General features: G+C 41.0%; 1 protein-coding gene across 1 annotated transcript in view; it reads right to left on the bottom strand.

Moving 5' to 3' along the window:
• Nucleotides 1-27012, bottom strand: part of b4galnt4a (beta-1,4-N-acetyl-galactosaminyl transferase 4a) — a 437447-nt gene that overhangs the window by 285056 nt on the left and 125379 nt on the right. The window contains exon 2 of the mRNA XM_031801738.1: nucleotides 13609-13721. Within this exon, the coding sequence (XP_031657598.1) occupies nucleotides 13609-13721 (113 nt within the window). The remainder of the gene's footprint in view (nucleotides 1-13608; nucleotides 13722-27012) is intronic.

Here is a 27012-nt window from a genome sequence, read left to right as displayed (position 1 = left end):
TTACTGTTAGATCAATCATTGTTGTTATGAATTTAACTTGCCATGTCAATAAAGTGGATTGGATTGAAAAAAACGAATAATTGAGAAAGAGAGAGAGAGATCTGGCCCTAAATCGACAGTATACCGTGGCTAAATATTTGACCATGGTTACTGATCAAAACCATAGAAAAACCTTGACAAAGTACAGGCTCAGTGAGCACAGCCTTGCCATTGAGAAGGGTAGACAGGAAAACCTGGCTCCCTGTAGAGGAAAGGCTGTGCAACCACTGCACAACAGCAGAACCTGAGACGGAGCTGCATTTCCTGACAAAATGTCAAAAATATAAAACAATTAGAGAGTGTCATTTTCCCAAATTTGAAACCCTTATTCAAGGTTTCAAAGACCTCTCTAATGAGGATAGGCTACCCATCCTGTTGGGGAGGACGGAGAGAGCTGTGGGTTGGCAGCGCACTACATTGCTGCCTGCCATAAGTTGAGGGACAGTGTCTGACAGACCAATCAACCTGCACATGTACTTTACTGTATGCTTATTGTTATTGTTCAATGTATGGTTATTTTGACCCTTTGTTATTGTTCTTACTGTTGTCCCGTTGACCATTTTGATCCTCATTTTTATATTGTAAATATCCAAAATAAGCTTTGGCAATATGTACATTGTTACGTCATGCCAATAAAGCAAATTGAATTGAGAGAGAGAGAGAGAAAGAAAGAAGTAGAGGGGAGAGAGAAAGAAAAATAAGGAGAGGGAGAGAGAAAAAAAGAAAGAAGGAAGGGAGAGACAGAAGGGGTGATGGAGAGAGAGGGAGTGAGAAAGAGCTGACGTAAGGTAGGTGTGATACTTGATACAAGAGCGCTCTCAGAAGTGGATAAAGTCTAGTACCTCTGTATGGAGCCTAAGGCTATAGAGGCACATCAGTCAGTCACTCCACTGAGCTAATGAGCTCTACCTGCCCTTAGTGAGAAACCTGAGAGGAGCATAGATACCCAAAGGGAGGTGTAGGCTGTGTGCTTCATCACAGACTCATGATTTAACGTGTATGGTATGTAATCCACCACAGCATCATTCTGCATTAATGCATACCCTTCAGAGAGAGAGAGAGAGAGAGAGAGAGAGTAAGAGAGAGAGTGTCAGAAGGTGAGTGTAGCTGGTGCATGAAGTCAGGCGCAGGAGAGCAAAATGAGTGAGCAATGTACTTTACTCAAAAATAAAGGCACAAGGTAAACAAGTACACTTGACCAAATACAAACGGTGAATATTACGCACGGGTGAAAAACAGCACCCGTCGAAAAACCAGCCATCATCAACCGAAATGAACATCGAAACTATCACGCACAAAAACATGGGGGAAGCAGAGGGTTAAATACATGAACAGCTCTCTGGTCTTGGCCATTGTGGAGAGGTTGGAGTCTGATTGAGTGTGTGGACAGGTGTCTTTATACAGGTAACGAGTTCAAATAGGTGCAGTTAATACAGGTAATGAGTGGAGAACAGGAGGGCTTCTTAAAGACAAACTAACAGGTCTGTGAGAGATGGAATTCTTACTGGTTGGTAGGTGATTAAATACTTATGTCATACAATAAATGCAAATTAATTACTTAAAAATCATACAATGTGATTTTCTGGATTTTTGTTTTAGATTCCATCTCTCACAGTTGAAGTGTACCTATGATAAAAAATTACAGACCTCTACATCTACATAAGTAGGAAAACCTGCAAAATCGTCAGTGTATCAAATACTTGTTCTCCCCACTGTATATTGGTAGATGGGTAAAAACAACAGACATTGAATATCCCTTTGATCATGGTGCAGTTATTAATGTTACACTTTGGATGGTGTGTCAATACACCTAGTCACTACAAAGATACAGGTGCCCTTCCTGAATAAGTTGTCGGAGAGGAAGGAAACCGATCAGCGATTTCACCATGAGGCCAATGGGGATTTTAAAACAGTCACAGAATTGAGTGGCTGTGATAGGACATAACTGAGGATGGTTCAACAACGTTGCAGTTACTCAAAAATACTAACATAAATGACAAGAAGGAAGCCTGTGCATAATTCAAATATTCCAAAATGTGCATCAGTTTGCAATAAAACACTAAAGCAATACTGCAAAAAATGTTACAACGAAATAAACTTTTTTTTTTCTGAATACAAAGTGTTTGGGGAAAATCCAACCAACACGTCACCAAGTACCACTCTTTTTCATATTTTCAGGAATGGTGATGGCTGCATCAAGCTATGATTAAGGAAAAGGGAGATTTTTTTAGGATAAAAATAAATGGAATAGATCGAAGCACAGTCAAAATCCAAGAGGAAAACATGGTTCAGTTAGCTTTCAACAGACACTGAGAGACACATCGGTCCTAATGAAAAACCAATTGTCCCGGTGGATATATTATCTAATAGATATTTGAAAAACACCTTGAGGATTGATTATAAACAATGTCTGCCATGTTTCTGTCGATATTATGGAGCTAATTTGGAATATTTTTCAGCGTTTTCTTGACTGCAATTTCCAGGCGATTTCTCAGCTAAACGTAAAGAACAAACGGAGCTATTTCGCCTACAAAAATAATATTTTTGGAAAAAAGGAACATTGGCTATCTAACTGGGAGTCTCATGAGTGAAAACATCCGAAGCTCATCAAAGGTAAACGATTTAATTTGATTGCTTTTCTGATTTCCGTGACCAAGTTACCTGCTGCTAGCTGGACAAAATGCTATGCTATGCTATCGATAAACTTACACAAATGCTTGTCTAGCTTTGGCTGTAAAGCATATTTTGAAAATCTGAGATGACAGGGTGATTAACAAAAGGCTAAGCTGTGTCTCAATATATTTCACTTGTGATTTCCATGAATAGGAATATTATCTAGGAATATTTATGTCCGTTGCGTTATGCTAATTAGTGTCAGTCAATGATCACGCTCCCGGACCCGGGATGGGGAGTTACTAATATGTATAATTTTTTTTCTTCACTTTGACATTACAGACTAAATAATTAAATCCACTTTAATTAAGGGGTGGGATTACTTTATGAAGACAATGTGCCATCATCACAGCTGTTGTATATTCAATAAAATTCACAAGTTAATTTAAAACATATATTTAAACCTTTTTCAAGGTTGACAGATTTGTCCAAAATCATGTGACATAAAACATAACTTTTTTGTCCTTGCATTTATGGCAGGGTATAAATTGTTGTTATATTATATATCAAGCATTAGGCAGTTGAATTAGACATTACACTTGTAAGAACCCTGCAAGAATCCTGGATCAAACTGTTAGACGTTTTTCTGTATAGAGATCTCAGAAATGCAAAGTAATTACGTAACATTTTGTGTCTCCTTATGTTTTGAGGTGAAAACAGTTTAAACGGGCACACAAATCCCCCAACATGTATGCGATTGCAAAGTTGAACGCTTCTAACTGAAAGAGTCACCTTTACATGTGATAATTAAAACCTAAATGATCCTGTCATTAATGTCGTTTTTCAATAATTATGCATAATATAATGAACAAAAACATAAACCCTACATGGAACAATTTCAAAGATTTGACAGAGTTACAGTTCATAGAAGGAAATCAGTCAATTGAAATGTGTCCCTAATCTATGGATTTCAAATGACTGGGCAGGGGCACAGACATGGGTGGGCCATGCAGGGCAATAGGCCCACCCACTGGGGAGCTAGGCCCAGCCAATCATAAATAGTTTTTCCCCAAAAAAGGGCTTTATTACAGACAGAAATATTCCTCAGCATCCTCCCCCTCCTCAGACAATCCCACAGGTGAAGAAGCCGGATGTGGAGGTCTTGGGGTGGCGTGGTTACAAGTGGTCTGCAATTGTGAGGCCGGTTGGATGACCTGCCAAATTATATAAAACAAAGATGGAAGTGGCTTACTGTCGAGAATTGAAAACTCAATTATCTGGCAACAGCTCTGTTGTACATTCCTGCAGTCAGCATGATTTTGGGGGGGACTATCTGTTGTTCAATGTAGTTAATTTGTTACTGAATGCGTTTCTATGGGCTGATAGCAGTAAGGATAAATAAAATGTTTAAAATATATACAGTACCAGTCAAAGGTTTGGACACACCTACTCATTCAAGGGTTTATATTAAGTTTTACTATCTTCTACATTGTAGAATAACATTGAAGACATCAACTGTCACGATCGTCATAGTGAGGAGACCAAAGCGCAGCGTGATGTGAATACATCTTTTTAATGAAAGACGAAAAAACACAAAGTACACTAAACAAACAAAATAACAAGACGACCGTGACCTCTATCAAAACTGAGTGCAAACATGCAACATCACATAGACAATAACCCACGAAATACCCAAAGAAGATGGCTGCCTAAATATGGTTCCCAATCAGAGACAACGATAAACAGCTGCCTCTAATTGAGAACCAATCTAGGCAACCATAGACATACATAAACACCTAGATGGTAAACAACCCCAATAAACCTATAAAACCCCTAGACAGTACAAAAACACATACTTCAACCATGTCACACCCTGACCTAACCAAAATATATAAAGAAAACAAAGAATATTCAGGTCAGAACATGACATCAACACTATGAAATAACACATTTGGAATCATGTAGTAACCCAAAAAAGTGTTAAATAAAAATATATTTTAGATTTGATATTCTTCAAAGAAGCCACCCTTCGCCTTGACAGCTTTGCACACTCTTGGAATTCTCTCAGGTAAATGATATATTTCAGTTGTTGTTTTCTAAAACACATTTTCCAAAAATTCTAAATACCTGTCTTGCTTTTTCGTTATGGGATAGATTGATGAGAGAAAAAAAAGAGATTGATGAGAGAATTTTTTTAATCCATTTTTGTACAAGACTGTAACATAACAAAATGTGGAAAAAGTGAAGGGGTCTGAATACTTTCTGAATGCACTGTATCTGTATTCCCAGTCATGTGAAATCGATAGATTAGGGCCTAATTAATGTATTTCAAATGACGGATTTCCTTATATGAACTGTAACTCGGTAAAATCTTGAAATGGTTGAACGTTGCGTTTATATTTTTGTTCAGTATATATTTTTTGCTAGTTTATTGAAAATGAAATATTGGCATATCTCATTTAGATAAGCATTTACACCTCTGAGTCAATACATGTTAGAATCAGCTTTGTCAGCGATTATAGCTGTGAGTCTAAAGCTGTGAAAAAACTATACTTTGTGCTGATGTAAAAGTGGAGTCTGGAGTACTCAGCAGAGTCTGTAGAATCTACAGTGCCTTCAGAAAGTATTCATAACCCTTGAGTTATTCTACATTTTGTAGTGTTACAGTCTGAATTCAAAATGGATTACAATTTAGTTTTTTTTCCTCACCCATCTACACACAAACCCAACAAGGACAAAGTGAAAACATGTTTGCCATGTTTGCCATTTCTTTTTTTTAATGGAAAATTAAATACAGATATATCTCATTTACATAAGCATTCACACCTCTGAGATAATACTTTGTGGAATCACCTTTGGCAGCAATTTCAGCTTTGAGTCTTTCTGGGTAAATCTCTAAGAGCTTTGCACACCTGGATTGTGAAATATTTGCCAGTTATTATTTTCAAAATTCTTCAAGTTATATCATATTGGTTGTTGATCCTTGTTAGACAAACATTTTAAAGTCTTGCCATAGATTTTCAAGCTGATTTGTCAAAACTGTACCTCGGGCACTCAGGAACTTTCAGTGTATTTTTGATAAGCATCTCCACTGTAGATTTGGCCTGCTGAAAGGTATTTGGTTCAAAGCAGACTGAACCAGGTTTTCCTCTAGGATTTTGTATGTGCTTAGCTCCATTACTTTCCTTTTTATCCTGAAAAACTACCAGTCCTTAACTAATACAAGCATACCCACAACATACTGTAATGCAGCCACCACTATGCTTGAAAATATGGTTAGTGGTACTCAGTAATGTGTTGTATTGCATTTGCCCCAAACATAACACTTCTTATTCTGGACACTAAGTTAATTTCTTTGCAGTAGAATCTGTTTTTTAAATGCACTGCTCGACTGAGGGTCCTTACAGATAATTGTATGTGTGGGGGTGTGAGGTAGGCATTCAAAAATAATGTTAAACACTATTATTGCACACAGAGTGAGCCCATGCAACTTATTACGTTACTTTTTAAGCACATTTCTACTTATTTAGGCTTTCCATAACAAATGGGTTGAATACTTATTGACTCATTGACTACAGCATTCAACACCATAGTACCCCGCCCTGTGTAATTGGGTCCTGGATTGGGGCACCCCCAAGTGGTGAAGGTAGAAAACAACATCTCCACTTCACTGATCCTCAACACTGGGGCCCCACAAGGGTGTGTGCTCAGCCCTCTCCTGTGCTACCTGTTCACCCATGACTGCGTGGCGATGCATGCCTCCAACTCAATCATCAAGTTTGCAGATGACACAACAGTAATATGCTTGATTACCAACAATGACGAGACAGCCTATAGGGAGAAGGTGAGGGCACTCAGATTGTGGTGTCAGGAAAACAACCTCACTCAATGTCAACAAAACAAAGGAGATGATCATGGACTTCAGGAAACAGCAGAGGGAGCACCCCTTTATCCACATTGATGGGACAGCAGTGGAGAAGGTGTACAAACTGAAATGGATCACCCATACAGACAGTGTGGTAGAGAAGGCGCAACAACGCCTCTTCAACCTCAGGAGGCTGAAGAAATTAGGCTTTTCACCTAAAACCCTCACAAACTTTTACAGATGCACATTGAGAGCATCCTGTCGGGCTGCATCACCGCCTGGAATGGCAACTGCACCACCCATAACCGGAGGGCTCTAGAGAGGGTGGTGCCGTCTGCACAACGCATCACTGAGGGCAAACTATCTACCCTCTAGGAAACCTACAACACCCAATGTCACAGGAAGGCCAAAAAGATCATCAAGGACAACAACCACCCAAGCCATGTTCACCCCGCTACCATCCAGAAGGCGAGGTCAGTACAGGTGCATCAAAGCTGGGACCGAGAGACAGAAGTTATTTTTCAATCTTAAGGCCACCAAACTGTTAAACAGCCATCACTAACACAGTGAGGCTGCTGCCTACATACAGACTTGAAATCATTGGCCACTTTAATAAATGGATCACTAGTCACATTAATAATGCCACTCTACTAATGTTTACATATCTTACATTACTTATCTCATATGTATATACTGTATCTTATACCATCTATTGCATCTTGCCTATGCCACTCGGTCATTGCTCACCCATATATTTATATGTATATATTCATATTCCATTCCTTTACTTAGATTTGTGTGTATTAGGTACAGTGCCTTGTGAAAGTATTCGGCCCCCTTGAACTTTGCGACCTTTTGCCACATTTCAGGCTTCAAACATAAAGATATAAAACTGTATTTTTTTGTGAAGAATCAACAACAAGTGGGACACAATCATGAAGTGGAACGAACATTTATTGGATATTTCAAACTTTTTTAACAAATCAAAAACTGAAAAATTGGGCGTGCAAAATTATTCAGCCCCCTGAAGTTAATACTTTGTAGCGCCACCTTTTGCTGCGATTACAGCTGTAAGTCGCTTGGGGTATGTCTCTATCAGTTTTGCACATCGAGAGACTGAAATGTTTTCCCATTCCTCCTTGCAAAACAGCTCGAGCTCAGTGAGGTTGGATGGAGAGCATTTGTGAACAGCAGTTTTCAGTTCTTTCCACAGATTCTCGATTGGATTCAGGTCTGGACTTTGACTTGGCCATTCTAACACCTGGATATGTTTATTTTTGAACCATTCCATTGTAGATTTTGCTTTATGTTTTGGATCATTGTCTTGTTGGAAGACAAATCTCCGTCCCAGGCTCCATCCATCTTCCCATCAATTTTCACCATCTTCCCTGTCCCTGCTGAAGAAAAGCAGGCCCAAACCATGATGCTGCCACCACCATGTTTGACAGTGGGGATGAGCTGTGTTGCTTTTACGCCAAACATAACGTTTTGCATTGTTGCCAAAAAGTTCAATTTTGGTTTCATCTGACCAGAGCACCTTCTTCCACATGTTTGGTGTGTCTCCCAGGTGGCTTGTGGCAAACTTTAAACAACACTTTTTATGGATATCTTTAAGAAATGGCTTTCTTCTTGCCACTCTTCCATAAAGGCCAGATTTGTGCAATATACGACTGATTGTTGTCCTATGGACAGAGTCTCCCACCTCAGCTGTAGATCTCTGCAGTTCATCCAGAGTGATCATGGGCCTCTTGGCTGCATCTCTGATCAGTCTTCTCCTTGTATGAGCTGAAAGTTTAGAGGGACGGCCAGGTCTTGGTAGATTTGCAGTGGTCTGATACTCCTTCCATTTCAATATTATCGCTTGCACAGTGCTCCTTGGGATGTTTAAAGCTTGGGAAATCTTTTTGTATCCAAATCCGGCTTTAAACTTCTTCACAACAGTATCTCGGACCTGCCTGGTGTGTTCCTTGTTCTTCATGATGCTCTCTGCGCTTTTAACGGACCTCTGAGACTATCACAGTGCAGGTGCATTTATACGGAGACTTGATTACACACAGGTGGATTGTATTTATCATCATTTAGGTCAACATTGGATCATTCAGAGATCCTCACTGAACTTCTGGAGAGAGTTTGCTGCACTGAAAGTAAAGGGGCTGAATAATTTTGCAGTTTTTGATTTGTTAAAAAAGTTTGAAATATCCAATAAATGTCGTTCCACTTCATGATTGTGTCCCACTTGTTGTTGATTCTTCACAAAAAAATACAGTTTTATATCTTTATGTTTGAAGCCTGAAATGTGGCAAAAGGTCGCAAAGTTCAAGGGGGCCGAATACTTTCGCAAGGCACTGTAGTTGTTGGGGAATTGTTAGATTACTGCTATGTCGGAACTAGAAGCACAAGCATTTCGCTACACTCACAATAACATCTGCTAACCATGTGTATGTGACCAAAACAATTTGATTTGATTTGAAGACATTTCAGCTGTTCATTTTCAATTCATTTGTAAAAATGGTAAACACATAATTATACTTTGACATTAAGGAGTGTTTAGGCCAGTGACAAAAACATCTATATTTAATCCATTTACATTTCAGGCTGTAACACAACATCATTTGGAAAAAGTCAAGGGTTGTGAATACTTTCTGAAGGCACTGTAGGTAGAGTTATGGGCCAATTTGCATATATTCCTCTAAGTACACATGTGGAACTGCATACAAATCTTTTTTTATTTTTTATTCAAACCATTTTGAAATGTTGTTCCCAATGTCACACATCGGCTCCATTATTTATAGACCCATATGTGGTAGGATAAAAAAACAGAAGCTAAAATGGCAAGTCAATTTGGTTTACTTAGTCATATAAAAACACAATAACATATATGTACATACTATACACAAAGAGATGCTATTTGGTCATCATCAACGGTTAGGAGGGATTGTTCACAGATGCAAACTATCTATTAACCAGGCTTTGACCTTCCTTTTAAAGCTACTCAGACTGGGAATAAGTTTTAACAGACAGAGGCAGACCATTCCACTCAGAGGCTCCTGAATATTTAAAAAAGTACCTTTCCCTGTTATGCTTCTAAATCTATGCACACAACCATGTTAGCTATGGAACATTGTTTGGGTCTTTGCTTGTAAAAAAACACTATTTAACGAAATTTGACACCTTAAATAACAAAATTATATTTAAAAATGTTGTGTGTGCTGAATTTGCATCCTCAAGCCAAGCCCAACCACTATGGTTAGTAGCACTGCCAAAGCTGTAAAAAAAAATATGTATATAATCTACATTGACAGTTTGGCAGTTTGGAAACTAGAGCTAAGTTGTCTCCCTACTACGCTGACTTCAGTATGCAGAATGACAGTCACTCACAAATATCTTTGATATTTTGATTACCTCGTACCCCTGCACATCGACTCTGTACAGGAACCCCTTGTATATAGCCAAGTTATCAGTACTCATTGACTCAGTACTGGTACTCCATATGCATATAGCCAAGTTATCATTACTCATTGTGTATCTATTATTAATTTTATTATTACGTTTTTTACTTTTTATTATCTATCTATTTTCTATCTCTCTGCATTGTTGATAAGGGCATTAAGTATGTAATTCGCTGTTAGTCCACACCTGTTGTTACGAAGCATGTGACTTGATTTGATACAGGTAGGGGCGGCAGGTAGCCTAGTGGTTAGAGCATTGGGCCAATACCTGAAAGGTTCCTGGATCGAATCCCTGAGCTGATAAGGTAAAAACCTGTCGTTCTACCCCTGAACAAGGCAGTTAACCCACTGTTTCCCGGTAGGTCATTGTAAATAAGAATTTGTTCTTAACTGACTTGCCTCGTGAAATAAAATAGATGCTTTTGGTCGAGCTAGCTTTAGCTTGGTACCTAGCTAGCAACTAGCCTGAAAACAATGACTAGATTGATTTAGCCACTTGTTGTTCTACTGAAATCGAACTTCAGTTCATGACAATAACTATCTAGCTAGCTAGACAATGAACTAAACCATCTAGTGTACACCCCTTCCAGTTTTCCATCTAGTGTACATCCCAAGTAAGTAACTGTTGTTTTGGGGCTGTGAGTACCTCTCTTGGTAGCTGTACCCTTTTGGACTTACTTTCATTTTGTACCCGAACATAATTGCTTCTGTTTTGCTGAGGTGCAGAGATAGCTTGTTGTCCATGAGCCATGCATTGATGTTAGTGAGCTCTGCACTCATTATACTCTCCAGTGTGGTTTGGTTTTTGTGAGACAACAGAAGTGCAGAGTCATCTCCATAAAGAAACAAGTGACATGAGCAAGCATCCTTCATAGCACACCACAGCTTATGGGTTTAGCCTCTGGAAGGCAAATCATTTACATGAACCACTTGTTCCCGCCCAACAAGTAGGACTTAGCCCATTCAAGAGTGGTACTGCCCAATGCCAGAGCCTCTAGCTTGGCAAGTAGGATGCTACGATTAACTGTATCAAAAGCCTTCTGGAGGTCAAGCAGCACAATTCCACATAAGTTACTATTATCAATCTCCTTCCTTATGTGGTCATTTAAGTATAGGGGGCATGAGTCAGTAGATTATGATTTTCTGAACCCTGACTGAAATTCAAACATGAGATTGTTTGTTTACATACTCAGAGCTGCACATGAAACACTCTCTCCAATATCTTGGTCATGACACTGAGGATAGAGACTGGCCTGTAGTTCCCAGGGACGGTCTTACTCCCCTTCTGATGCAAAGGATTGACTGGCCATTTTCATATCCTTTGGAAATGTACCTTGATCGAGAGAGAGTTTTTTATTTCTGATATATATATTAAAAAATTACCCATTACAGCCTTACAGTCTTGTCTCATCGCTGCAACTCCCGCAAGGACTCGGGAGAGGCGAAGGTCGAGAGCCATGCGTCCTCCGAAACACAACCCAACCAAGCCGCACTGCTTCTTGACACAATGCACATCCAACCCGGAAACCAGCCACACCAATGTGTTGGAGGAAACACCGTACACCTAGTGACCTGGTCGACGTGCACTGCGCCCAGCCTGCCACAGGAGTCGCTAGTGCGCGACGAGACAAGGATATATAAAGGCCTTGTTCCTTGATTCAATGGCTTCAGTGATTTCATGATTAAACAAAGGGTTGGATCTCTGCTTTACTCTAACTTGTCTAATGGGACCCACAGTGTTAACAATCCAGAAGATTTGTCCAGAGGAACCTACTCTTGAAAGCCTCCCAGGGTCCATCAATGCTCACACTAGTCAGCACAGGTGATTAGTCAACTTTACCAAGTCGCTATTTAAACATGTCAACACTATAGTTTTTGAGGGGCTCAGACTATTACAGTTTTAAGAAAGAGATAGGGAGAGCGAGATGTAGTGTTTGAGACAGAGAGGAGAGATGGGGTGTGTCAAATCAAATCAAATTGTATTAGACACATGCTTTCGTAAAAAACAGATGTAAACTAACAGTGAAATATATAAAAAATAATAACAAGAGGAATAAATACACAAATTAGTAACAATAACTTGGCTATATACACAGGGTACCTGTACCGAGTCGATGTGCAGAGGTACAAGGTAATTGAGGTAGATACACTCCCGTTCAAAAATTTGGGGTCACTTAGAAATGTCCTTGTTTTCCATGAAAACACACATGAAATGAGTTGCAAAATTAATAGGCAATATAGTCAAGAAGTTTACAAGGTTATAAATAAAGATTTTTAATTGAAATAATATTTGTGTCCTTCAAACTTTGCTTTCGTCAAATAATCAAATAATCTGCAGCAATTACAGCCTTGCAGACATTTGACATTCTTGTTGTCAATTGGTTGAGGACTTGAGAGGGGTCTGTTTCTCAAACTAGACACTCTAATGTACTTGTCCTCTTGCTCAGTTGTGTACCGGGGCCTCCCACTCCTCTTTCTATTCTGGTTAGAGACAGTTTGTGCTGTTCTGTGAAGGGAGAAGTACACAGCGTTGTACCATATCTTCAGTTTCTTGGCAATTTCACTCATGGAATAGCCTTCATTTCTCAGAACAAGAATAGACTAATAAGTTTCAGAAGAAAGGTATTTATTTCTGGCCATTTTGAGCCTGTAATCAAACCCACAAATGCTGATGCTACAGATAATCAACTACCCTAAAGAAAGTCCGTTTTATTGCTTCTTTAACTAGCACAACAGCTTTCAGCTGTGCTAACATAATTGCGAGAGGGTTTTCTAATGATCAATTAGCCTTTTAAAATTAGGAACTTGAATTAGCTAACACAACATGCCATTGGAACACAGGAGTGATGGTTGCTGATAAAGGGCCTCTGTACGCCTATGTAGATATTCCATAACAAATCTGCTGTTAACAACTACAATAGTCATTTACAACATTAACAATGTCTACACTGTATTTCTGATTAATTTGATTTGATTTTAATGGACAAAAAATTGGCTTTTCTTTCAAAAACAAGGACATTTCTAAGTGACCCCAAACCTTTGAACGGTAGTGTATATACATATAAGTAGGGGTAAAGTGAGTAGGCAACAGGATAGATAATAAACAGCATCAGCAGTGTAATGTAATGAGTCAAAAGAGTAAGTGCATTGTACATGGTGATCTATGATGATGAGGATCTGATGTAATAGTCAGCGTAGAGCTCAGCAATAGGACTTATAGTATCTTATTCATAACTAACAGACTGCCCACAGGGCATTTGACTACTATTCTAAGACTGAGAGTAAGAGGAATAAGAACAAACAAGAGAAAGAGAGAGGGAGAACGAGAGAAAGGCATGTTGTCCACTATATGTATAGCCATCTCGAAAACCAACAGCAAATATTGGGTGCTATAGCTAGCTAGCAAGTTGAGGCTATGGAGTTCAAATCTGAAATGACGGAAGTGGACGGAAAACACCTATACGTTGGCCAAAGCCCGTACTCAGTCCCTCTCCTTACAAAGCACTAAAAACAGCTAACCATACCCAAATATTATGACCCTATGTCACCTCAACAGACTACGTACAGTAAATGAGAGAGGTAAATATTATATGATATAGAAAAAAACGGAGAGTGAGAGTAGAGAGAGAGTCATGGACTCACCCGAGCATCGTCCTCGTGACTGTCGCTGGTGTCCTCTGTCTTGTGGTGGCCGGCTGAGGAGCGAGCATCCCTCTTGCGGCTGGCGTCTGTCCCATCCAACTGCCTCTCCCCATCTGGAGGCAACACAGAGACAGCAGGGTCAGAGGGAGAGCCTTCATCATCATCATCCTCATCATTGCCATCATCTTTGGCAGCAACATCATTGTAATTAGTAGTATCATCATGATTATCATCCTCATCATCATAATCATCCCCATCATTACATCATCCTCTCTATCGTTAGCAGTGTCATTATTATCATTGTCATCATCATCACCACCACCACCATCATCATCGTCAGTATAACATTCATCATCAGTAGTCATTATCATTGGTGCCATCCTCATCATCACTGTCATCACAAGTGGCAAATATAATGTCAAATATCTTACACAATAAGTGAGAGAGAGAGAAACAGCAGCCAGCTGAGGAAGAGAGAAAAAGGAGGGAAAGAGAGAGAAATAAAAAATAGGGACAAAAAGAGGGAGAGAAGGAGAGGTTTATCTTGTGAGGAACAGAGAAGGCTGGGCCTCTGTCATGCTGCAGATGAATTACGGGAGCTTTTTGGTGTGATGATGACTGCTGGGTTGGCCAAGGGAGACCAGGATTTAAACCCAGGGCAAGTCTACGGTAACGGAATTATACTTTGACACCGTTTTCTTTCTTTAAAATGTATGCCAAATAAAACTATTTACTTCAAAGTGTAACTAACAATACTCTATGCACAATAACTACTTTTAACAATTTCCACTAAAACTTTTACAAAAAACGTATCTAGTGGAAGAACTGTGCAGATGCAAACTTTGGTGACTGAATTATAGTAAAATCTCCCTCAGGTTTTTATGCGACAATGTTTTCCAAAAACGAAATATCACATCCGAATTCAGATTCAAAGATGTCTGCAGAAAGAACCGTGTGTCATCTATGACCTGGCACTGTGAGATATGGACATGAATGTCATTCTCCTCATGTTTCACAACTTTGGACATCACAGTGCAGCACAGCAAAGTTCAATAAAGTGCAGTAGAGTAAAGTACAGTAAAGTAGCGTATAATTCAGTACAATATAGTACCATACAACATACTGTACCGTATTGTACTATACTCTACAGTGCTCTACTCACTGTATCATATTGTAATGTACTATACTTGGTATTTTATTAGGATCCCCATTAGCTTTTGCGAAAGCAGCAGCTACTCTTCCTGGGGTTCACAAATGAAACAAGGCATAATGACATAATACAGAAGATTAATAGACCAGAACAGTTCAAGGACAGAACTACATCAATCTAAAAATGGCACACGTAGTCTACATACAGTGGTTGCTCCTTTAAAAGTTGTGTCATGCTGCGGCACACCTTGCGTGCTGCTGCAGAATTCTATGGTCATTCTGTGTCATTAAATTGTCAGCCATTTTTTCTGTTACTGCAAGTTATTGCTAGTTTGACCACCAGAGGGCATATTTGAGAAGCATTTGATAATATTCTGTATTGTCATAACTAGAGAATTTAAAACCTTTTTTGTAATAACATAGTATATGGGATTGACTTTAAGAAATTTGGCTTAATTAATTTGATTAATATTATGGTGTTAAGATTCCCCAAAAAATGACAAATGAAACCCTCAGGGTTTCCGTTAGGAAGGAATGGAAAATATGGAGCTGTACAAAGTGACGGTCGGGAGTAGCGTACAGGATTGGAGGATTCTAAATTGCTTGTCTTCATGTGAACTCTGTTCCAATTTTCTGTAAATCAGTTATATTTATTCCCATAGTAATTTGTTATGGATCCATATCTAAATCATCATCTGCAATTTTAAATTTGAGTATTTGTTTTATCATAATTTTATTAACGAAATGTGTTTTGTTTAGTAGGCTACAATACATACTGTAGTAAACATGGGAAAGTGCCTAATTCCTTACATAAGGGAGAGCAGGCCATGTTTGTACTACAGAATGTGGGGCACGCGGGAGACCGATGTTATTTCATAGTTGTGATATCTTCACTATTATTCTGTAGAAAATATACAATGTAGAAAATAGTAAAAATAAAGAAATATTGTGGAATGAGTAGGTGTGTCCAAACTTTTGACTGGTACTTGCTTAATTCATTTGATTAATATTATTGTGTTTCTATTCCATGAAAAATGAAAAACCCTCTGGGTTTCCGTCAGGGTGGAACAGAAAATATGGCGCTGTACAATGTGACGCTCATAAATTCAGAGCGTTGTCAGATTGTCAGTTTGTAAATTCAGACTGTTTCACACTCGGAGCACACACTGGACTTTCGGGGCCGAGGAGTAGGGTTGATTTGAGCGTTCTGGCCTTACAACGACAGTCAAGTACCCAAGCTAACATTGGCTAGCTTGCTAGCTACTTCCAGACACAAATGAGACCACTCTAGCAGAGCTGGTTCGACAGTTTTCGTGTTAACCAGAGCGTTGGTGACGGTAACTTTGCTCCTGGAAACAAATTATTTACGCTTTTTTGCTGACGTTTACTGACACCGGCCATATTCTTTTTACTGGTGTTTTATTTCTTTACCTACCTATTGTTCACCTAATACCTTTTTTGCACTTTTTTGCACTATTGGCTCGAGCATGTAAGTAAAGCATTTCGCTGTAATACCTGTTGTATTCGGCGCACGTGACAAATAAACGTTGATTTGATTTGATTTTAATGGGCAAAAATGTGCTTTTCTTTCGAAAAATTAGGAGATTTCTAAATGACCCCAAACTTTTGAACGGTAGTGTATGTCTATGATAGGTACAGATTTGGTCCAGTCCGGTCCGTCTGTGGACGTTAACATCAAGGCCAGGGTGGACTGACCAAATTTCAACTACTTTTCAAAGTCCATGGACGTCTGTAGTCATTCGGTGCTCAGTGGGTGAAGATGCTGGTTACAGTAAATGGAAAGAGAGGAGGCTCATGGGTAGGTGTCAGTGAGCGCTGGGAGAGGTGGCAATAACTGGAGAGCGAGAGATAGAGGCAGCGAGAGAGAGAGTGGGGGGAGGGGGAAGAGGGAGTGTTTTCCAGACTCAGGCTGTTAACACTCTTGGTTTGACTAGCAGACAACACAAAGACAAATAATTATAGTTATGAGCTGAACATAACAATATGCCAGTGGATGCGAGGACCGTAGCAGGTGACCCAATTGTGGTTTGTGACTATTATGATTTCCCATTTTAGCCATTCAATTTTAGTAATTCTATTTGATTTCTTGTTAATACCATTACCAATTTGGTAACGAAACTACGAGTTATAATCGGTTAATAATGAATAAACAAAATGTATATCAGTAAAATCACTCATTGGTAGGTCTACCATTACCTCTATGAATTATTATAAGGCACAAGTCAATATTTTTTTTACTTATAGAAGTTGCTCCAAAACTAAATATAAGTGTTGATATTAGTTGGCACGGGTCCTTACGTCAACATCATTGTGTTTTTCTGATACCTTTGAAAGGTGCATTATTATTTGTTTGTGTGTATGTTTGTGTGTGTGCGTGTTTGTGCGCCAGTGTGTATACATGTGTGTGTCACCATATCACAGGGGAACCATTATGATCCCCATCTCTCCATTCTTCCTGAAAAAAAACACCAGACAAACAGAATGGAAGATGGAGTACGGACCCAATTCAATTCCAATCAGTAACAGGGTTTTTAACACTATATGAAGGCTTTAGTTATTTGCAGATACCAGTTACTGGACAGGCCTCAATGTGTTTCACTATATCTTCAGGTGGAGTTCACATAAAATGCCATCTATATCCTATTCAGTTCAATCTCCTTTTATTTGTATTGCACTATATAGGGTCTTATTCGGGTGCCTGTTCAGAAATGCATAACATTGCCAAGGTTTGGAGAGGGGTATAATAAAAGGGTGGTGCCTGGGTCATCGACTCCATCATAAAGGGGCTCTGAGGATAACTTTTTGTGGTCCCACAATGCAATTACTGTGAAAGTGGCTCATCACTGCACACAGAGTAGATTGGCACACTCACACACACACTCATATATACACACACACACGCATGCATGCACATATACTCAAACTCTTATCACGCTTACTCAGTAGCAATAAAATAATTCCTAAATGCTGTGTGCAAAATACAAAATATTGTATTCCTCTTTCACACAAACAAAAACAAACACACACACGCACTGGCTGAGTGTGTGAGCTAGCAGAAGGCGCAGCAGTGATTAAATGGGAGCATGCGTGGAGAGAAAGCAGCCATAAAGCATAAATTGAGGTAATGGTTTTCCAATACGTCCTCTAAACGCTGAATGAGTGGCTGACTGGGGTTTATGTAGGGACGCCTGAGCACCAGGGAGGAGAGATGGAGTGGGGGGGAGAGTGTATTACGACTCACCCATCCTTTCTTGCATGAATACGAGAGAGAGAGAGAGAGAAAGAGAGAGAGAGAGAGAGAGAGAGAGAGAGAGAGAGAGAGAGAGAGAGAGAGAGAGAGAGAGAGAGAGAGAGAGAGAGAGAGAGAGAGAGAGAGAGAGAGAGAGAGAGAGAGAGATTTTTTTACTTAGGATTCATGGTATTTTACCTGTATTTTTCTTTTTTTACCACATTCTTGCCTGCATACACTTTTTATACCTCCCATGTGCATGCTGGTTAAGAGTGGTAGTAGTCATGTGCAGATGTGGGTGGGAGTCCATTTTAATAAATCCAGTGACTATACACCATCAGAACTAAAATCCACTATGAATTTATAACACTAATAAAATATGTATTTTCAAAATAATAGAAGAGCATAGTTTGAGTTTCATTATGTTCAATCCAAATGAATGAAATCAATAGTTCATTATTTTGTTCATTAAACAGATAAGACATACCTACACGTACTGGCCAAAACCCTTTGGGCTCCCGAGTGGCGCAGCGGTCTAAGGCACTGAAGCTTATAAGAAATCCCATCCGACGAACCATCAAACAGGCAAACCGTTAATACAGGACTAAGATTGAATCGTACTACACCGGCTCAAATGCTCTTCGAATGTGGCAGGGCTTGCAATCTATTAAAGACTACAAAAGAAAGCACAGCCGTGAGCTGCCCAGTGACACGAGCCTACCAGACGAGCTAAATTACTTCTATGCTCACTTCGAGGCAAGCAACACTGAAGCATGCATATGAGAGCATCAGCTGTTCTGAATGACTGTGTGATAACGCTCTCCGTAGCCGATGTGAGTAAGAACTTTAAACAGGTCAACATTCACAAGGCCGCAGGGTCAGACGGATTACCAGTACGTGTTCTTCAAGCATGCGCTGACCAACTGGCAAGTGTCTTCACTAATATTTTCAACCTGTCCCTGACTGAGTCTGTAATACCAACATGTTTCAAGCAGACCACCATAGTCCCTGCGCCCAAGAACACAAAGGTAACCTGCCTGTAGTCATGAAGTGCTTTGAAAGGCCATGGCTCACGTCAACACCATTATCCCAGAAACCCTAGACCCACTCCAATTTGCATACCACCCCAAAAGATCCACAGATCTCTATTGCACAAGAACACAAAGGTAACCTGCCTGTAGCCATGAAGCGCATTGAAAGGCTGATCATGGCTCACGTCAACACCGTTATCACAGAAACCCTAGACCCACTCAATTTGCATACCACCCGCCCCAAAAGATCCACAGATCTCTATTGATCTGCACACTGTCCTTTCCTACCTGGACAAAGGGAACACCTATGTGAGAATGCTATTCTTTGACTGCAGCTCGGTGTTCAACACTATAGTTCCCTCAAAGCTCATCAGTAAGCTAAGAACCCTGGGACTAAACACCTCCCTCTGCAACTGGATCCTGGACTTCCTGACGGGCCATCCCCAGGTGGTAAGGGTATGTAACAACACATCTCCCACGCTGACCTTCAACATGGGGGCCCCTTAGGGGTGCGTGCTCAGTCCCCTCCTGTACTCCCTATTCACTCATAACTGCATGGTCAGTCACGACTCCTACACCATCATTAAGTTTGCCGACGACACAACAGCCTGATCACCGACAATGATGAGACAGCCTATAGGGAGGAGGTCAGAGACCTGGCCATGTGGTGCCAGGATAACAGCCTCTCCCTCAAAGTGATCAAGACAAAGGAGATAATTGTGAACTACAGGAAGAGGAGGACAGAACACGTCCCCATTCCCACCAAAGGGCTGTAGTGGAGCAGGTTGAGAGCTTCAAGTTCCTTGGTGTCCACATCACCAACAAACTATTATGGTCCAAACACACCAAGACAGTCGTAAAGAGGGTACAACAAAGCCTATTCCCCCTCAGGAGACTGAATTTGGCATGGGTCCTCAGATCCTCAAAAAGGTCTACAGCTGCACCATCGAGAGCATCCTGAGTGGTTGCATCACTGCCTCGTATGGCAACTGCTCGGCCTCGGACCGCAAGGCACTACAAAGGGTAGTGCGTACGGCCCAATACATCACTAGGGCCAAGCTTCCTGCCATCCAGGACCTCTATACCAGGAGGAAGGCCCTAAAAATTGTCAAAAATGCCAGCCACCCTAGTCATAGACTGTTCTATTACACCCCCCCCCCCCAAACCCCCATCTTTTGAATGGTAATGTATATATAAATCTGGGCACGCACCCTTGGCATTCAGGCTTGGTTTCATCAGACAAGGGAATATTTTTTCTCATGTTCTGAGAGTCTTTAGCTGCCTTTTGACAAATTCTAAACTTCTTCCATTTAAAAATTATGGAGGCCACTGTGTTCTTGTGGACCTTCAATGCAGCAGAAATGTTTTGGTACCCTTCCCTATATCTGTGCCTCGACACAACCTTGTCTCGGAGCTCTACGGACAATTCCTTCGACCTCATGGCTTGGTTTTTTATCTGACATGCACTGTCAACTGTGGGACCTTATGTGCCTTTCCAAATCATATCCAATCAATTGAATTTACCACAGCTGGACTCCAATCAGGTTGTATGAACATTTCAAGTATTATCAAGGGAAACAGGATGGACCTGAGCTCAATTTCGAGTCTCATAGAAAAGGGTCTGAATATGTATGTGAATAAGCTATCTATTTTTTATATTTAATAAAGTTGCACCAAAAAAATGTAAACCTGTTTTCGCTTTGTCATTATGGGTTATTGTGTGTAGATGCCTGAGGATTTTTGTTTATTTAATACATTTTAGAATAAGGCTGTAACGTAACAAAATGTGGAAAAAACTCTGGATACTTTCCGAAGGCACTGTATACGGCACATTGTCCTTTAGATGCAAAACACCAGGGTTTTGTAATATCTTGTTGAAATCTGTAGATTACATAAATAATGTATTACAAGGACTTGTTGTAACGGTTTTCTTTAGGTGAAGTAGAGGCGGACCAAAATGCAGCGTGGTTGTTATTCATTGTACTTTAATAAAGAAACTGTACACGAATAAACTAACAAAACAATAAACGTGCAAAAACCTAAACCAGTCCTATCTGGTGCAAAACACAGAGACAGGAACAATCACCCACAAACACACAGTGAAACCCAGGCTACCTAAATATGGTTCCCAATCAGAGACAATGACTAACACCTGCCTCTGATTGAGAACCATATCAGGCCAGACATAGAAATAGACAAACAAGACATCCAACATAGAATGCCCACTCAGATCACACCCTGACCAACCAAAACATAGAAACATACAAAGCAAACTATGACACTTGTAAACTGATACATCTTGAACATAAGGCTTTGTACTCCAAAGAAAGTCTCACCGTGACTTCAAGGATAAAGTTCATAGTTAATGAACTACAGCATACATTAACAAAGAACAAACTATAGAGGTGCATTTCTCATCCACCTCATCCACCTCCCTAACCAAACCCTGATCTTAAAATATGTATGAGTGAAAGGAGACTCTGACACACAGATCTCCCAAACTTCTTGATGCGAAGCAAATGTATACTTCAGATAGCATCTGAGACTGCAGAAAGAGAAGGTGGACAACAGATAGGGCTTGTAATCCTAAAATCCATCATGCAGCAGCCGAAGCTTTGGGATTCAAAGACCTTGCCCCATTCTCAAACTAGGCATTCACACAGAGGCTGGTGATGCTAAGTGTTTGATTTACTGAAGGAATTAATCATTGGACTGCACTGTACAGTACGTGCCCAAACTGAGCTTTACTTAACAACTTCCATAAATAGAGATGAGAGATTAAGAGCATCATCCGTACCGAAACAAGAACCAGTAAAGAATTGGGTTGTCGGTTTGACCGGATTAGTAAAATCCTTTGGGATGGAATAACATGATTGCAAAATATGAGGGGCATTGTCTCTCCAAGGAAAGGGAGGGATGGAAGGAGAGGATGCACTGTGTGCCTGTCGTTATTCCAGCCTCGTGCTACTTAACACACGGATTGAACTAATGAATGAATCATCAAGCCCTTGATTGGTTGCATCAGGTGGGTTAGTACTGGGTGGGCTCCAGGACCAGGTTTGAAGAACGTTGCTCCAACATTTAGATCTAACATCTGTGCATCCAGTTTTGTGTGTTGGAGTGTTCCGAAAGCGTTCCATCACAAAAGTTACACAAACAGCTCGGCCTCATTCCCAAAACTGCAGAGGGATGTTCCTTGACGGGTGAAATGTGACGCAAGTGGAACGCTTTCCGCCTACAGTACATTTAACAACATTTTCATTTGGATAAATGCATTCTGATCATTTTCAGAGGAACATTCTCTTCTAACATCATAATCGACACTCCCTCAGGGACCTGGAGTGAGAACTGTCTCCGTGTTCTAAAGAGCGGTACCGTATCTAGTTATCTGGGAAAGAAGTAGTGGAGTTAAATTAAGACTTGAGTCGTGAATAATGCTAGGACAGGCTCCCCGATGGGGAGGATGCAGAGGTTTGTGGGACAAATCCCACAATGAGAGAAAAAGCAACCGGAATGGGATTCCACAGACTAACTAGTTTAAACTGGTTTAATCCAAACCAAGATATGCACAACTCCATAAAACAAGCACACTCACATCCAAACTTTAATCCACACAGGCTGAATCCTTGAGAAACACGACCCGGGCTACTTGGAGTTTTGTATTAATAATTTATGTCCATCGTCATGAAAATGTGAGGGATATGCTCGTATCACAAATTAGGATTTGGATCTGTATAAATACAACAGCCCTAAAGAAAATTCATTTTCCAAGTAGCACTATCCCACTGGGCAAAAACTTGTTGAATCAACGTTGTTTTCACGTCATTTCACCCCAAAATATATGTACACGTTGAATCAACGTGGAAACCTGATAGGATATGAAAAAAGTCATCAACATAAGGGCACTTCACATTTTAACCAAAATCCAATGACATGGTGAAATGTTTTGTTGCTTTCACATTGAATTCAAGTGACTTGACAACTCAACCAAATGTAAATCAAAACTAGATGTTGAACGGACATCTGTACCCAGTGGGATAGTGCAAGTGTGATCATGGCTGATGACATAACGGGGCAGGGGGCAAGTCGAACCGCTAGCTCCCAGATAATTGCTGAGAGAGAAGTGGCTGACCCAGTCCCTCTCCTGCGACCGGGCCTCCCCTCCTCGCCATGCTACGCCCCACCATGACGATTCTAATGAAATCATTAAGGTCCGACCGGCAGGTTAATGGGAGCCAATCGAGTGTGTGCTCCACCAGCAGGCCCATCACCATGGGAACCAAGGGCAGAATAAAAAAGCACTCCGATATTACACACTGCAGTTCCAGACAGCCTAATCTGTTCCTGTCCCACGGTTCTAAAAACACCAAGGCTGGTTGGTATGGAGATAAGAGAAACAGAGCTTTGTCCTCTACGGGACAGAGATAGTGGGTGCTTTAGAGAGGGGTTTTAGGGCAAAGTCGATGACAGAAAGTACTAAGAACCACAAAAACAAAAGTCTTATCAACAGTTGATAAGGGCATACCCCGAAGAGATTCAGACAAGGATTGAGTATATGGGAAACGTTTAAGTCCTTGGCACAGCTGCCTTTTATCAACGATAATATTCCGTTTGCTGGCCCTTACTGAAATTAGTCTTAGCTTACAAGCAACCCTATGAGGTTCGGGTTACTTGCATCCCTACGAGGCTCGGGTTACTTGCATCCCTACGAGGCTCGGGTTACTTGCATCCCTACGAGGCTCGGGTTACCTGCATCCGGGCGGCAGCGTAGCCTAGTGGTTAGAGCGTTGGACTAGTAACCGGAAGGTTGCAAGTTCAAATCCCCGAGCTGACAAGGTACAAATCTGTCGTTCTGCCCCTGAACAGGCAGTTAACCCACTGTTCCTAGGCTGTCATTGAAAATAAGAATTTGTTCTTAACTGACTTGCCTAGTTAAAAAAAATATATTTAAAAAAAAATCCCTATGAGGCTCGGGTTACCATCTTCCTTGTCCAGCCTTTCACAGACATTGACAAACAGCCGGGCTAAAGTTACACTGCAAATCTGCCCCAGACAGTCATCAGTTACAGACAGTAGTCGATAGAAAGGGGAAGACAACAGAATACAAATCAAAGAGGTGTAGCATTACTAGAGCACAAAGAGAGACGAGAAGGGGTGGTTGAGCGAGAGGTGGGGAGAGAAAGTGGAGAATTGAGAGCAAATACAAGAAAGGATGGGTAAGTGAAAAAGAGAGAGGGAAGTTTGAGGTCTAGAAAAATGGGAAACAGGTTAAATATGGAGCAATACAGTTGTGGACATTAAAACCTTATTTTTAAGAGCCCTGCTCCACGGTATAGGTTTTTGTGACCAACTACTGATAGAATATGCAAAAGTGTTGTGTTGCACACAACCTAATTTTTTAATGGCCACAACTATAGGTTATGTGAAGAAGAGACCAGGAGATACAAGCTGTTAGCGAGAGAGATGGGGAGAGACAGGGAGTTAGACAAGGAATCAGAAGTTGGGATAGCGAGGGACTACCATAGAGGATCTAAGTTATTGACACTGTTCGTCTCCTCGCATTGGGAAAACTGTCCGAGGTAACACTGACTGTGCTCCTGACTGTGCTCCTGACTGTGCTCTGACTATGCTGCTGACTGTGCTTTAACTGTGCTCTGACTGTGCTCTGACTGTGCTCTGACTATGCTGCTGACTGTGCTCCTGACTGTGCTCTGACTATGCTGCTGACTGTGCTCCTGACTGTGCTCTGAGTATGCTCCTGACTGTGCTCCTGACTGTGCTCTGACTATGCTGCTGACTGTGCTCCTGACTGTGCTCCTGACTGTGCTCCTGACTATGCTCTGACTATGCTGCTGACTGTGCTTTAACTGTGCTCTGACTGTGCTCTGACTATGCTGCTGACTGAGCTCTGACTATGCTGCTGACTGTGCTCCTGACTGTGCTCTGACTATGCTGCTGACTGTGCTCCTGACTGTGCTCTGACTATGCTGCTGACTGTGCTCCTGACTGTGCTCTGACTATGCTGCTGACTGTGCTCCTGACTGTGCTCTGACTATGCTGCTGATTGTGCTTTAACTGTGCTCTGACTATGCTCCTGATTTTGCTTGAACTGTGCTCTGACTATGCTCCTGACTGTGCTTTAACTGTACTCTGACTGTGCTCCTGACTGTGCTCTGACTATGCTGCTGACTGTGCTTTAACTGTGCTCTGACTGTGCTGCTGACGTTGCTTTAACTGTGCTCTGACTATGCTGCTGACTGTGCTTTAACTGTGCTCTGACTGTGCTGCTGACGTTGCTTTAACTGTGCTCTGACTGTGCTCCTAACTGTGCTTTAACTGTGCTCTGACTATGCTGCTGACTGTGCTTTAACTGTGCTCTGACTATACTGCTGACTGTACTTTAACTGTGCTCTGACTGTGCTCCCGAAACTTGCTGAATATTGCACTCGGTGTAATAAAGATAAAAAAGACATATGGTGCAGAAACAAGCCCTGAGCTTTTACAAACAGGAACTGTGGAATAGAGGGAAGAGAGAGGAGGAAAAAGAGAACATGAAGAGATGCGCAAAATGGAATGAAAACTATTTTGCCACAGGCAATGCACCTTGGAGAGAGCTGACCATCAGAGAGAATGGCTAATATCAGAGAAGAGGAGGGAAAGAATAACCTATCTCCCCATCTCTCTCTCCATCTCTTTCTCTCTCACCCACACACAGCAGTGAATCTCTATAGCCTAAAGTACCAGGTCTGCTATGTGAGGTTGCTATATTTTAAATATAAACTCTCAAGACAAAGCGACATTTCCAAGCACAAACTTATACAATTATTAGATGACAACTTCAGGGAGAGAAAGCACATGTGACTAGCTATGAGCCTATCACCTGTGACTTAATGTCTTGACATCGGCTACTCAACATCAACGTCTATTACCAGAGCATCCTCCTCCGTCCCTCTTCTCTTCGTTATTGAAGGCTGTGGAGTGAGGCTGAGCTAAAGGGCAGCCACTCAGACTACTGGGCTATTAATCAGTGTCACAGCAGCACTGGGCTCGATTACTGCATGTTAATTGCACAGATCAGTGCAGTTTATTTGCTATAATTAGCCAACCCCAATTGCCCATCCCAGCAGAGCCCGAGGTGGGCCGCCTCACCACACTTAATGAACGAGACAGTGTGTGTGTGTGTGTGTGTGTGTGAGAGAGAGCAAAAGAGACTGAATTGTGGATGTGGACAGTGTTTTGTAGAAAGAAACTCTTCCTCTCCTCGTCTCCGTACACTAATAGGACCTGAGAGGTGAAAACAAAACAACATAGTCCGTTCTTTCAGATCAGTTCAGATTAAAGTAGAAAGGCTGTAGAGATCTGTTTAATTATGTGCTGTAATCTAGGTCAGGGGTACAGAGGCTGGGAGCCAGGCAGTGGGCTATAGCAGTCGCTCTGCCTCTTCTTACCTCCTCTCGGATTCTCAAAACTCTCTCTCAAAAAAAAGTTGATTCTGGTAGTGTGAAAAGTGCAAAAACTTTGGCCTTTAGTGTGACTTGGCTAATATATGACAAGGTTAAAAAGACTAATCTTATTGTGGCTGCTTGAGCCTAATATTAACTCTCCTTTTCCAACTATGCACTCTACTGCTACTCCTCCTTACCCGCTCTATCCAACTTTTGTTCTTATTTGTTTTGTGTTACTGTCCTTTTTCCTTTCTCAGCTCTCTGTGTACTCTTTCCATCTTTCTGGCTCTTCATAACTATGTCTGCCATACCTCTCTCTCTCTTTGTCTGTTGTCATCTCTCTATGTCTTCCCTCCTCCATGTCCCTCTCTGGGCTCTATTTTTGTCTGCTATTAAATCTGCACAATTAGTCAAATGCATGCTCGTTGGCAATATTGACCTGATAAAGCCAACGCTCTATAATTTTCTAACCCTTTGCGCCAGGATTGGTAATTTACCTGTTCTATATGTGCTCCCTTGCACTGAGGTG

The sequence above is a fragment of the Oncorhynchus kisutch genome, linkage group LG22 (assembly GCF_002021735.2).
Source record: "Oncorhynchus kisutch isolate 150728-3 linkage group LG22, Okis_V2, whole genome shotgun sequence".
In the NCBI taxonomy this organism is placed as follows: domain Eukaryota; kingdom Metazoa; phylum Chordata; class Actinopteri; order Salmoniformes; family Salmonidae; genus Oncorhynchus; species Oncorhynchus kisutch.
Note: the sequence above shows the minus strand (reverse complement) of the source record. Positions and strands in the feature narration are given on the sequence as shown.